General features: G+C 49.5%; 2 protein-coding genes across 3 annotated transcripts in view; both read right to left on the reverse strand.

Moving 5' to 3' along the window:
- LOC144227729 (spermatogenesis-associated protein 31E1-like) overlaps window positions 1–14427 on the reverse strand; it is a 51622-nt gene that overhangs the window by 10233 nt on the left and 26962 nt on the right. Inside the window, exons 10-12 of one of the 2 annotated variants that reach the window (XR_013334035.1) lie at window positions 14329–14389; window positions 13827–14098; window positions 7899–8039 (exon numbers count right to left, since the gene is read on the reverse strand). Coding sequence is in view for 1 of the 2 variants with exons in the window: in XM_077759484.1 (XP_077615610.1) it covers window positions 7990–8039; window positions 13827–14098; window positions 14329–14389 (383 nt within the window). In the remaining variant the exon portion in view is untranslated. Of the gene's footprint in view, window positions 1–7825; window positions 8040–13826; window positions 14099–14328; window positions 14390–14427 lie in introns of those variants that run through there. The other variant, XM_077759484.1, reaches the window with a different exon arrangement.
- On the reverse strand, window positions 10117–13818 carry LOC144227728 (spermatogenesis-associated protein 31E1-like). The gene has a single exon (XM_077759482.1). It carries the CDS (start codon window positions 13507–13509, stop codon window positions 10363–10365), a length of 3147 nt encoding a protein of 1048 aa, XP_077615608.1. The 5' UTR covers window positions 13510–13818; the 3' UTR covers window positions 10117–10362.

The following is a 14427-nucleotide window of genomic DNA, read 5'->3' on the forward strand; positions in this document are numbered from 1 at the left end:
AAGTCTCTTCTAGGCAGCTTATAGATGAGCTCCCTGACTATGGCATGGTTGCAGCCCAGCGCCAGGGTGCTTGCCGGCTGGCTGTGGTGTGGCTGTGGCAGGTGGCTGGGTGGAATATGTCCAGTGGCACTGAAAGGTTAGTGGTACCTGCCAGTACCAGCGTTAACAGGTAGAATGGGATTGCATAAATGGTGTCCACCCTCACTTTTGTTCCTGGAACGAGTCACAGCATGTTTCTGCCTCTCTGGAAGTCACCTTAGGATTAGTAGGTGAATCTCTTCCACGTATGGTCTAGGTCCTTTTCAAAACGCTGCTTTTGTGCTGGGTCCCAGGGTGAGTGAATCTGTGTGCCAGCCCTTTAAGAACGCACTGGCTATTCCCTATAGTTCCCTTTGTCCTGGACACACCCCCTGCTGGTTTGCAAAGCAAGTGTTTTGGGGGCTTGTTCCTCTCCTTGGGGCTTCTGATATAGAAGCCAAGCTCCTTGCCCCTGGGGGATGGAAGTTGCATATCTGTGAGATCCCTCCGGACTTGGGCCGCTCTGCAGGGGGTGGGATTTTGGTAAGAGCCTTTTCTCTGCTGCTCCTGTTCATCTCAGGGGGCTCTTTTACCATTTGTGGTGTTCGTCTAGTTTTCAGGACTTTTTTCAGATGAGATGTTTCCATATGCAGCTACAGACTTGTGCTTGTGGAAGAAGGTGAGTTCAGGATCTTTCTACACCACCATCTTGAACCAGCTCTAAGGAGGATAAAGATTGCAAAGTGGGGAGGTGGGGACTAGAGCCTTAAGAAAATAAGGTGATCAGAGAAGTTTTAACTATCATGGTGTCTTTTCAGCAGAGCAGCAGGAAGTGAAGGCTGGCCATGTAAATGTCTGAGGGCAGAGCAAACAGCAAATAAAATGGAGCCGAGGCCAAGCCTTGCCTCTAGACAATGCAGCAGCAAGCTAGGCAATGCAGAAAAGAGTAAGGTGAGGGAAGGGGGGAGTTCTCAGGAGGGTGGGGAGCCTCTTTAGTACTATGGTAAACACTTTAGAATTTACTGTGTAGATTGGGAAGTTCTTCGGATGTTTTGAGCAGAGGGGTGGTACCTTCTGTCTTGCATTTTAGAAGTCTCACTCTTTTTGTTTGTTTGTTTGTTTTCAGTAAGCTATATTAGTACACGGTCTGAAGCAGCAGAGACTTCTGAGTTAGGAAACTGGCAAAAGCCCCAGCAAAAGAGGAGAGTGGTTTGGGCAAGAGTGGGGGTGGGTGGGGAGTGAGACACCACTAGACCCCATTAAAACTCTGAAGCAGGGCCAGTGGGATTGGTTGATAAGGGAGATATGGAGTCACTGAGTTAGAAACTAAGGCTGGCATCAAGACATTTTTGCCTGAGCTACTAGGAGAATGGAATTGCCATTAGCTGGGAAAAGAAAGACTGGAGGTGGGAACAGATTCAAGAGAACAAGGACGGGAGATGAGGTTAAGGTCAAATGACTTCTAGACACTTGAGCTGAGTCAATCCATACGCAGTTAGACACACAAAGAGTTCAGGGAAATGGGTCCAGGCTGGAAATATAAACTTGTGAGTCATCAGTGAACCAATAGTATTTAAATCATGAGATTATATGAACTTGCGTAAGGAGCGAATTAGAGAAAAGAAGAATGAGAAGATAAGGATAAATCAGACAAAAAAAGGCATAGGAGCAGTGGCTCCTGAGGTAGAAGGATAATTAAGAGAATGTGGTGCCTAGAAGTCAAATGAAGACACCTTTCCCATGAGGAGGTATTGGGGGTCATCAACTGTTGCCCTGGTGTTCATCAAGGTAAAGATTAGCAACTAAACTTTGGATGTAGAATGTGATTGGTGATAACCAAGAAAGGCAATTTTGGTAGGGGATGAAGCCGGCTTGAGTGAGTTCTAGATAGAATTGGAAGAGAAGAATGGCCAACAGATACATGCAGAAGGAAATGGATTTGGAATAGACTTTCAGATATAACATATATTAGAGATGGACAAGAGGTACAAAAAAGAAAAAAGATGCTCAACATCACTCATCATCAGGAAAATGCAAATCAAAACCACAATGAAATGTGACCTCACACCTGTTAGAATGGTTAATGACAAAAGGACAAGAAATAACAGGTGTTGGCGAGGATGTGGAGAAAAGGGAATACTTGTGCACTGTTGGCAGGAACGTAAATTAGCGAAGCCACTATGGGAAACAGTATGGAAGATTCTCAAAAAATTAAAAAGAGAATTACCATATGATCCAGTAATTCTACTTCTGGGTATTTATCCAAAGAAAATGAAAACACCAACTCAAAATGATATATACACCTTTATGTTCAGTGCAGCATTATTTACAATAGCCAAGATGTGGAAATGCTCTAAGTATCCATTGGCAAATGGCTGGATAAAGAAAATGTGATATATAATACAATACAATATTATTCAGCCATTAAAAAACCCTGAAGTAATCGTGCTATTAGCAGTAACATGAGTGGACCTTGAGGCTTATGCTAAGTGAAGGAAGTCAGACAGAGAAAGACACATATTGTAAAATCTCACTTATATGCAGAACCTAACACAAGAATAAAGCCCAAAACCCCACGCCTAAAGATGTAAAGAACAGACTGGCAGTTGCCAGAGGTGGGGATGGGGAGGTGATCCAAATGGGTACAGGGAATCAAAAGGTATAAACTTCCAATTATAAAATAGATAAGCCATTTTGCCATTTGCAGCGACACGGATGGGGCTAGAGAGTATAATGCTAAGTGAAATAAATCAGTCAAAGGAAGATGAATACCATGTGATCTCGCTCATTTGTGGAATTTAAGACATAAAACAAATGAACGGAAGAGAGAGAGAGAGGGAAAACAAGAAACAGACTCTTAACTATAGAGAAGAAACTGATGGTCATCAGAGGGGAGGTGGGTGGGGAGTTGGGGGAAATAAATGATGGGAATTAAGGAGGACACTTATCATAATGAAAAAAATTAAAAAGAGAATTCAATGATTAATAAAAACTGAAACAGAAAAATAGGGATGTCATGGGAATGAAAGGTACAGCATAGTGACTGTAGTTAGTAATACTGTACTGCATATTTGGTAGTTGCCAAGATAGTAGACCTTAAAAATTCTCATCACAAGAAAAAAATCTCTAACTATGTATAGAAATGGATGTTAACCAGACTTACTGTGGTGATGAGCATTTTGCAATATTTATAAATATCGAATCACTCTGTTGTACACATGAAACGAATACAATGTTGTATGCAAATTTTAAAAATTCACATACAGTTGTACGTTGGAGAAATGGATGAGTAGCTATAGGTATAGATGAGGTCAAAAAGAGTTATTATGTGTTTATTTTCTAATAAAGTGAAATTGTTAGGTAGCAAGCAGGAAAACACATTTTTCCTACTCTTTCTCTTACACATCTTTCAAATAATATCTTGAAACATTTTCAATAATTCAAAACTAATTTCCAAAAAGGAAACAAAAATGCATGCAGTGTTATTTTTCACTACCCCTTTTTACATGTTTTTGTTAATAAGCCAATGGTTCTCCAGACTCTTCAGCACATCAAATGCTAAAGTCAACAAGCGCTAATTGTTTCTAATTTTTAGAATAGTACGTTTACAATATATGTAGCTGTTGTAAGTTGCATATTTAAGTGCTTTAAATATGTTCTTTGGTAACAGCTTTTTAAATGAATTTTTTGTCATAATAAAAATAATACCCGAGGTAAATTAAATTGCTTTTTAAATTATATTCTGTAAACACTTAAATTTGTGATTAATTTCAAAAGCTACAAGGATATTCCTATTTGACATATAAAATAAAAGACTTAGGGGCACCTGGGTGGCTCAGTGGTTGAGGGTCCAAGTCTGGATTTTGGCTCAGGTCATGATCTCACTGTTTGTGGGATCGAGCCCCGTGATGGGCTCTGTGCTGACAGGAGAAAGCCTTCTTGGGATCTTCTCTCTCCTCTCTCTGCCCTTCCCCTGCTCGTGCTCTCTCTCTCCCTTGCTCTCTCAAAATAAATAAATGAACATTAAAAAAATAAAATTAAAGACTTAGATCCACGAATTTGGAATTTTCTTTGCATCATTAAATTTCAACCGTTAATGCTATTTTATCTTAGATTCTTCTCAAAACACGTTGGCCGCTTGAAAGAGCTGGAAGCCTTTTGAAAGATGTGATTACACTGCTGTGATTTGTACATAAGGCCGATTAGAAAGCTTTAATTCACGTAGCCACTGATTAGCAAGCTTTAATTCATCGGGCACTAGACTAAGACCTGCGTGGTCGGGCTCCTTGCTCGGCCCGCAAGGGGACGTCGGTGACCTTGGCAGACGCGCCGAGACACACAGGTGGCGGCCGCGGAAGGCGGCGCGCGGGGGTCCGGAGAACACGGCCCGCGGGCCGGACCGGGCCGGGGACGTGGGAAGTGTTCCGGAGCCAGCGGCATGTGGACAGAGGCCTGGAACGAGGGTGTTCCGGAGGGGCCGAGGCAGGTGGCTCCGGTGAGATCATGCCGGCACCCACGCCGGGAACACCCCTGCGACCGGGTTTTGTCCCGGACAAGCTGGGTTATTACTCTTTGCAGTGAGAGAGGACACCGGTGGAGGTTTAGGGAAAAAAACCTACGGTCGAGGGGCGCCTGGGGGGCTCGGTCGGTTAAGCGTCCGACTCTTGATAGCGAGTGGGGCCTGTTCGGGGTTCTCAGTCTCAANNAAAAAAAAAAAAAAACCCAACCCAAACAACTGACTGTTATCAACAGAGGTTTTTGTTCTCTTAAGTAGTTTGTTATCTAAATGACCAAGTGACTTTTTCTTTTCTTTTTTTTTTCTTTCTTTAGTAGTGAGATGTCCCCTGGTCTGGTGGGAGTGGAGATGACTGTGTGTAGGGCTATCTTCTGTCTGACTTAGGAAAGGGCTCCTTTCACACGGATGCTCTCACCGAGTAGGGGGAGCGTTTGATCAGAGTCAGATGTGGGAACCAAAAATCCGTGTTTGGGGAGCCTCTCCATGCCTCGGGGTCCCCGTTTGGTAATTAGGTGACCGGGCTAGGGGAGAGGACATTATTACTGTTGTTATTATTATTATTATTATTTGGTAATGGTTCTTCGTCTTCCCCCTTCTCCTGTTCCCTCTCTGCTCCGGCTGCTTCTCCTCACCTCTTCCTCCTCCCTCACCTACTTCTGCACCTGAAGTCTCTAGTCAGCCTCAGCCAGTGGGAGGGGGTGACCGGGTGGGGGGGGTGGGGGGCAGTGTCATCTCTGAGCAAACAGAGGGAAGGTGGTATTCCCAGCTCTGCTTTGGCCAAATTCGGTTTCCTACTTAAATTATGGACAAGTTTTGTAAAAGGTGTCTTGGTCGTGGCCAACGGACCTTGAACTTGCCTGACCTTGCTCTGCTCTCTGCAAATCCTTCCAGCAAACAGCCTTGTGGTAACCCTTTCAGTTTGAATAGCCTATAATTATGTACCTATTTGTGAGGAAAGGGTATCTCAGCTTGCCTTGGAAAAGCCTCCATCTTTTCTTCCACTGAGAAATTTCAAGGTAATGGAATCATTTTCCAGAAAATATTTATATCTGTTGTTCTGCTTGCCATTATGCCCTGTCTGTTACATTCCTAGGGGGCTAGGAATGGCTATGGGAGCTAACTTACAGAACACATATACTATTTATCACTTCTGCAAAAAATATTCTGTCCCACAAACCTTAAGAAAAAAAGCAATGCATCCAACCCACAGGACCAGCTAAAGCACATGCATAAAAATGCTCAGAGCAAAGAGCTGTGTCACCCACATTTCTTGTTATGGGGATGAGATGAGGCAGTTGTGTTTTCCTATGAAAGGTGGTAGCGTTTCCTAAATCCTCATCTGTTTTGTTGGGAGTTACACTATTTTACACCTCTTACAACAACTTAGTTTTATTCTAACTAAAAACATGGGTTAGAAACAGCTTAAACTTCCAAAAAGAAAGTATCATTTTTGTGATTGTGGAATATTGTGGATAGGGAAATGATGGGTTGTTCTAGTTATTATAAATAACTATTATACATAACTAGTTATTATAAATAACTATTATAAATAACTAGTTATTATAAATACTATTGCCTGGACATTAGAGGGCATCCATAGCCACCTTCCAGAGTCCTGTGATTCAGTAACATGAGGAAGTCTCACCAGGGGAACAAATTTCAAAGCATTAATGGCTATGATTTTATAAAATATTTTACTGCCTGAGTATGTTTTTTTGTTAATTAAAAAATAGAGGGGCGCCTGGGTGGCTCAGCTGGTTAAGCATCCAACTTCAGGTCATGATCCCATGGTTTGTGAGTTCAAGCCCCATGTCAGGCTCTGTGCTGACAGCTCAGAGCCTGGTGCCTGCTTCGGATTCTGTGTCCCTCTCTCTCTGCCCCTCCCCAATCACACTCTGTCTCTCTCTCAAAAATAAACATTAAAAAATTAAACAAAAATACAGAGAGCCACAGAACTCACACCAGCTCATCCCTTTCTTCTGAGAGAAAGGATTGTGACATTGTCACTCTAATGGGTGACCTGAGAGACAGCCATATACTTCACATCTGTTTATCTAGATCTTACCAAGTCAAGGGCAACAGGATTATGACCAATTAGAAATATGGAGTCTTATTCATAGCAGCACTCTCAACAATAGCTAAAACATGGAAAGAGCCTAAGTGTCCATCCACGGACGAATGGATCAAGAAGATGTGGTTTATCTATACCATGGAATACTACATGGCAATGAGAAACAATGAAATCTGGCATGTGTAGCAACGTGGATGGACCTTGAGGGTGTTATGCTGAGCGAAATAAGTCAGGCAGAGAAGGACAAATATCACGTTTGCACGTATAGGAGGATTAAGAGGAACTTAACTGAGGACCATGGGGGAGAAGAAGGGGGGAAATGGTGGGGGAAAGGGAGAGAGGCAAACCATGAGAGACTCTTGAATGCTGAGAAACAAACTGAGGACTGATGGATGTGGGGGGCGGGGGGAGATGGGCATGGAGGAGGGCACTTGTGGGGATGAGCACTGGGTATTATATGGAAACCAATTTGACAATAAACTATTTGTTAAAAAAAAAAAAGAAATATGGAGTCTTGCTATTTGGAAAATATTAGATAGATGGTGAGACCTTTATTATTATAATAGAAATGCTGATTAAATGTATACTTTAACATTTTTAAATGCCAATTCCCAAGTAATTTAATGGACATAATGTATATTTCAAGCACCAATTAAGTGAAATATTCTCTAAGATTTCAAAATTATTTTAAATAACATGTCCTTGTTGGAACCCTATAATGTAAAACAGAGCCTGACCTTTTGCATCTTAGAAAATGTGCATTCCTTAGAATTATATAAAATGTGAGTCCTTCTAAAATAGTCCGGAAGTTTAAGCTATCTTAGCTGAGCATTAGGACTTTTTTTTTTTTCATATTCTGGAGATATACATGATATCATCTAAGGATCCTACTACATTTTATTTATTATTATTATTTTCAATGTTTATTTTTGAGAGAGAGAGAGAGAGAGCATGAGAAGGGGAGGACAGAGAGAGAAGGAGGCACAGAATCCGAAACAGACTCCAGGCTCTGAGCTGTCAGCACAGAGCCCAACGTGGGGCCTGAATCCATGAACCATGAGATCATGGCCTGAGCCCAAGTCGGACACTTAACCAACAGAGCAAAAAGAGAACAAAAAGAAGCAGACAGAACAAAAAGAAAAGGGTGTAAGAATTTCATATCATTAACAATAAATATGAACAAGCCAGAGGATATAATAGAAATATTGTCAACACTCGTCTCATTTGTCAAACAGCTTTATGTGTTTGATACTGTGGTTTGTTTAACTTAAAAATAAAGCAAACCTCACGAACCTAACACAAATAACGTGCTATGGGGACAGCGCGGGTCAGACGCCTCTTTGCTGGTTCACTCCAGTCCACATCCCAGGTGCCGTAGGCCTCCCTACATCGTTTCCAAGGTGAAGAAGTCCTTTGGAGTGCGGGGACTTGTCCCTAACAAAATAAAAAATGTGATCCCTGATGCCGTTTTACTAAACAATAACTAAAAATGGACAAATAAGATACCTTCCCTCATTAGGTGCTGGCAGAGTTTTGCTCATTTTCACTTTGTGATTCATTAAACTGCGGGTCAGAGCTGGAGCTAATGAAAATCTGTGAAGGAAAGGATCTAAGGCTTTTGTTCAGGATAAAAAAATACACAAGCGTTTTCTCGGGGTAGGGGTGCTGCTACTAACCCGTAATGCCAACTTGCTAAGTGGCTTCAGATCCACTCAGAGGGCCTGGCATGGAGCGGCTACTCGGCCTTGTAAGGACAGGGGTGAGGCCTCTGTTCAAGGGCTGTCTGTGGGGTCTGGGGGCACCGGGGGGCCTTTGTGCGGACTATATGGTCTCTGTGGTAAGATCCGTGATCGCTGAGGTGTTTCTGTGCGAGGTCTCTGTGGGTGGTCCCTGGATAGGGCCTCAGTCGGAGCTCTCTGAGAGATCCGTGTGGGCGCTGCGTGGGTCTCGTCAAGGTCTCTGTGTAGGGTCTTCATGTGGGTCTCTGGGGGAGGTTTCTATGTAAGGTCTCTATGCGACCAATCTGTGGAGGTCTCTGTGTGCGGGGTCTCTGTGGAGGTCTCTGTGAAGGTCTCTGTGGGGGTCTCACAGCGCGGGGAGCTCTGTCCCTTTCCCACCTTACTGCGCCTCCGGCAGGTGGAGGGCACGGGCCGGCTCCTTCCTGTCCCCTGCGGCTCCCTCAGCCTCCTGCCTGCAGCCCTTCTCCCGAGGGGCCTGCGGGGTCCCCATCCAGCTCCCCCGCCCCCCGAGCCCACCTCTCGGTGCCCCTGAGGGGCTCAGGGACCCTGCTCCGGGCCACCCTGTCCTGAGCTCCCGAGGACCCAGGGTGCTCTCTGTCCTGGACCCCACCCCCCATCCCCCAGGTCCTGGCTGCACGGTCACCGCTGGGTCACCCCCCCCCCCCCAGGTCCTGGCTGCATGATCACCGCTGGGTCCCCCCCCAGGTCCTGGCTGCATGGTCACCGCTGGGTCCCCCCAGGTCCTGGCTGCACGGTCACCGCTGGGTCCCCCCAGGTCCTGGCTGCACGGTCACCGCTGGGTCACCCCCCTCCCCAGGGTCCTGGCTGCATGGTCACCGCTGGGCCCCCCCAGGTCCTGGCTGCACGGTCACCGCTGGGTCCCCCCCAGGTCCTGGCTGCACAGTCACCGCCGGGTCCCCCCAGTCCTGGCTGCACGGTCACCGCTGGGTCCCCCCCCCCAGGTCCTGGCTGCACGGTCACCGCTGGGTCACCCCCCCCCAGGGTCCTGGCTGCATGGTCACCGCTGGGCCCCCCCCCAGATCCTGGCTGCACGGTCACCGCTGGGTCCCCCCCCAGGTCCTGGCTGCACAGTCACCGCCGGGTCCCCCCAGGTCCTGGCTGCACGGTCACTGCTGCCCCCCACCCCCGGGGGGCTGCCTCGGGGGACAGAGCCCACAGGCAGGGCCTGGCCGCGGAGAGAAGCGGTGGCCCAGCAGGGCTGTGCCGCCCGCTGCGCCCGGCACCAGGTCCCCGGCCCACATGCGGGGTCCTGACGGGTGGGGGCAGGGCCCTGCCTGCTGCATCTGGACGGGGCCTCTCCTGGGGCAGGACTGTCCACCCCACGAGTGAGGCCCCACCCCGACCCCCGCCGTCCCCTGGGAGCCGTCCTTCGGCCCCTCGTCAAGTCCACGTCCGCCGCGGCCCCGGCGCCGCGCAGGCTCAGGAGGCTGCGCAGAAGGGCACCTGCCCCAGGGGACGCNGAGGGAGGGAGAGAGAGGGAGAGAGGGAGAGAGGGAATGAGCGAGCAGGCCGGGATGGGCGGAGCCAGATCCTGGGGTGGGGGCTTCCAGGTTGTGCTCCTCTTTCATTTGTGTGGAACCCGAAGGTGTGTGAGGGAGGGGGGTCTGGAGCACACCACGTGGTCACCTTCCTTCCAGGGCCCTGTCCCTTCTGGGAGCCACAGCAGGCAATGGGGGAGAGCATGCCCTGACCCACTCCTTCCCTCCCCCATCCCTGACAGAGCACAGAGGCCAGCTCCTCTCGTGAGAAAAAGTTAAAAAAAAAAACATATATTTTGGAAAAATAAAAATTGTGGTACAAAGAAGCCACTAGCACATAGAGGATGTGCTGACCTGAGAAAAAACAGGCTTTCTCTGCATATACTCAATTTTTTCTTGGAGAAAAGCTTTCCTACCAGGAAAGACATGAGAAGCGCCCACAGCTTGATGGGATTGAGACACATGTTTGAAGATTGCATGCTGGGCGATGGTGGACATGATCTGAGGCTCCTGCCACCATCAGGGTCTGCCTGGGGACCCCGGCTCCCTGGGTGGGAAGACCCACCACCTGCCATCCCTGTCTCTGGCTTGCTGGCTCTTGTTGGGACAGCTGTGGCCCTTGGGGGTGGCCCGGTGATTGGAGGCTGTCTCTCTCATCGCCCCTCTCTGGTCCGGGTAGGACAGAACCATGTGGCAGCAGGAACCCCCTGGGCCCTGGAATTCTTTGTGCTGATTTGTCTGTTTGGCATGAAGTCCTTGGGGAAGTTCCAGTTTCTCCAGCAGGACCCGCCCCACGGCTGTCACAACTGTCTGCGCTTCAACAGCTCTGCCATCCATAACCGATCTGCTTCTGACCAGTCCTGGGCCCTGGACAGTGGCTGATGCAGGCTTGTGTTTTTGAAGGGGATCTTCCAGTCCTTTGCCTTTTTTATTGACAGTAAGACAATGCAGAAAGTGTCTCATCCTTTTTCTAACGTGGTTTTCTGGAAAAATCTGTCCCTTTTCTGGCACGAGCTGGAGGTATTTGCTTCCAAGGCTGTCTCCTGTTCTTCTAAGCTGGGGAGGGTGGTTCAGCCTATGGGCTTGGGAAGCCCTCAGTTCTGCAAACCCTTTTTCATTCTCTTCTAGTGAGGGACTCTTCTGGTCTTTTCTCTCATCCGTGGAGGCAGTCATCTTGCTCTGCCTCTTACATGGCTCATCAGCCTTTGGTGTACTGGGCTCCTGCTGCCCCTGATTGCTTGGTCTGCTGGACATCAGCTCACCTTCTGGAACCGGGGAAGGTGGTATGTCCCTACTGGCATGTTGGCTCTGGTAACCGAAGGGGAACCTCAAGATGTCTTCAGCAAGGAGGACATCAGCGTGAGAGTCTTGCAGGAGCACATTGGGGTCATGGCCTTGGACAAGAATACCGGTGGCAATGTCTTGCAGGATGATGTCACGGGGAGAATCTTGAAGCAGCGCACTGGTGGCACAGCCTTGAGGCTGTTTCTCTGACTCTGTCTTCTCTTGGAGCTCAAGCTTACTAGCAACCTTTGTTTTAAGGCTTGGTTCCTTCGGCTCTCGGGCACCCAGCTCTGTAGGTGGTGAGGAGCTTTTCCTCATCCCTGGAGACCCTGATCTCCTCAGATCCACATAAATGGTTTGGCAATCAGGCAGCATACTGGTTCCTAAGATGACTTTCCAAGCAGGGGCCTTCTCAGCCTCTGTTGCCTCCCTGGCCTCTTCAGCTCTTGAAGCTTGGGACCCAAACTTCACCTCCAGTATTGCTACCTTGTCTTGTGAAGCCTGAGCCCCACTCTTCCCCTTTAGCTCATTCCTGGCTATTTCCGAACTTAGACTTGGCCCCAGATTGCCTTTCTTGGCCCCCATAACAGTCTCACTCTGCAGGGTTCTGTTTATGAGGCTGAGTGTGAAGGTTGGAGGAGGTGTTCTGCCTTCCTGTCCAGATAAAGGGGCCTCCGAGGGCTCATGGCTGTCACCTGGGGAGGTCCCTTCCAGGGCCTTCTGGATTCCCTCAGATGGGGGTGACGGGGCAGGCAGGGAACTCCCTGAGGTGGGAACAGACTCTTCCGTTATCCCCTTTTCTCCTGGATAGGGCTGAGGGGGTTTTCCCCGGAACTTGTAGAACTTGGCCTTCGAGTGGGCCTCAGATTCACAGGTAGCTGAGCAGGGAGAGGGGGACTGGGGAAGGGGCAAGGGTTGAGCTTCATGTAGCTTGAGATTTATGGTCTCAAAGGCTTGGAGGGCTAGGCCCCACCTTTGCTTCACCCGAAACCTTATGATGTGTGCTTCCAGCATCTGTTGGGTGAGTGAATTAAGGAAGGACAGCTTGTGGGAGGTGTTTACGCAGGGTTTCTGACCCTTCAAGGGTGCTGATTTTCTGATTTCTGTGTGAGTGTGGTACTTGGGCAAAACATGGTTGGCCACAAGCCAGGATCGACGTACACTCACGGGGATCAAACCCTCACTGATCTGTCCCCATTTCCTGCGCAAATGAACTTTCAAGGTTTTTTCTAGATGTTTCTTATTTGGACTCCTGGCCACGTATTTTCCTGAGTCACTCTTCAAGGTCCTCATCAAGTATCTTTCTAAATCCTTCTCTGATTTAGTTTCCAGAACCTTCTCTGGGAAGCTGGCTGAGACCCTGGAGAGATCTGCTGGGATCCTCTTCAGACATTGCCATAGACCCGTCCCAAAATTGTTCTCTAATGGGAATCTTGTTTGCTTCTTATGGGAACTTCTAGGGTATCTGGACCTGGTCTTCTGTGTAGCCTGGCTGCTTTTGGATTTGGATACAATGGACCTCGGGAGACCCTGCTTGTCCTGTGCCTGGCTAATCCCTGGTAATTCACCCTGAGGCGAGCTCAGGTCCAGACACACTTGGATCCTGTGGGACAGACTGCCTTGGTGTTTATCCTTGCTGAGCCTCCTGTGAAGGTTTCGCTTCTGGATATTAAAGATGACAAAATCCCCGTGAAAGATGCAATTGGACTTGTTCGCCTCAGAGGCCTGGTTGTCTGGGGGCAGCCTGGGAGGGACGCGGCTAGAGAACCTGGGAAATCTTCTCAGCACGGAGGGTAAAGTCCTTTCCCTTTCTGGCTGCTTCTGCAACAAGGGCTGTTCCAGATGCTGAATTTCAGTTGCGATGAAAGGTGGTGTCTTCTTCGGGGATGGAGGGCCGGATACCCCACAGGTCCTCATCTGGGGTGGAGGAGAAGGCGGTCGGACTGGGACAGAGGCCGCAAGGTGGGCCTGGGGCTGGGACACGGCTGGCGTGGAGGGCCGGGCTCGGACCCCATGGCAGGGCAAGGCTGGGGCAGGGGGAAACTGGGAAGATACCTGATGCTGAATTAGAATCGGCAAGCAATTAGAGATAGAGTTGAACAAAACAGAGGGAGCTCGTAGCTGAGAGCTAGAGACCAAGGCAGTGGCCACCAGGGACTCACTGTGCAGACAGGGCAGGCCCCAGAAGAGCTGGCCGCACTGCTGCTGCACGCTGTCCTCCAAGACCTTGGGGAGGGACAGCGGCTGAGGAGCGGGCAGCTTCTCAAGTTTGTCTTTCACGTTCCGGGAGGGCTGTGGGGCGGTGGTGTCCTGCTCGGCACCCAGCAACTTCCACAGAGTCCCCCAGAAGTTCAGGGGGTTGTCTGAGCACAACTGTTTCATAACTGACCCGTCCTTGACTTTCTCCTTCCAAATCCTCAGTCCTGCCCTTTTGGTGATGAGTATCTCCAGCAGCTTCTGGACGTCCTGGTTGACAAACGAGGGCTTACGGGTCTCTATCTGCCTACTGGTAGGGCCCCCCCAGAACAAGGCCTCTTTTGGGTGGCAGGTCAGGTGCTCTTGGGGGCACTTATGCTGTGCCCGGGAGGGGAAGAACCAGGACTTGGTGCTTTCCCAGCACCAGGAAAAGGACAAGATGGCGTAGGTTGCATGGCCAAGGCCTGAGATGGCTGGAATGAGAGCTGCCAAATAGGAATTACCTGGAGGTGAGCTCTTTGTGACTGTGTCCTGTGAGGTTCCCTTTAAGTTAGATTGTTCTTCTTGAGGTTCTGTGGGTAGGAGGGAGGCCAGATGTGGAGAGTGCTGGGTAGGAGTGGGGGAAGCCGACCCGGGCATGGTGGGCGCGGCATCCTTCACGGGCCCCCCGCAGGGCCGCTGGGCTCCCGCAGGTGCCGCTTCGCACACGTCCCCAGGGCCTTCTTGCCCTAAGGGCTGGGGGAGGCCTCCCTGGTCAGGACGCCGCTCCAGGTGGCTGCAGGAGACAGGAGGCACACGCTGCGGCCCGGACAGCCAGGCCGGGGGTGGCCGGCACGGCCCTCTGGGCCCCCCACCCCCACCCCACCCTGCACAGTGCTCCCACTGCCCCTCCCCCCAGGGCTGTGTCACTCCCCGTCCCCAGGGCTCCCCCGCCCCCCACAGGCCTGGGGCCCCACCCGAGGCTCTGAGAAGCCCACCCGGGAGCGAAGGGGGCAGATTCTTTACCTTTGCAGAAGGGAAACCAGGTCCCGAACCCCATCCAGTTCTTGCAGACAATCTCTGCAGGCTGGAGACAGGAGACCGGGTCACAGAGGTGCAGGCCAG

Source organism: Crocuta crocuta, unplaced genomic scaffold (assembly GCF_008692635.1).
Source record: "Crocuta crocuta isolate KB4526 unplaced genomic scaffold, BGI_CrCroc_1.0 scaffold41, whole genome shotgun sequence".
In the NCBI taxonomy this organism is placed as follows: domain Eukaryota; kingdom Metazoa; phylum Chordata; class Mammalia; order Carnivora; family Hyaenidae; genus Crocuta; species Crocuta crocuta.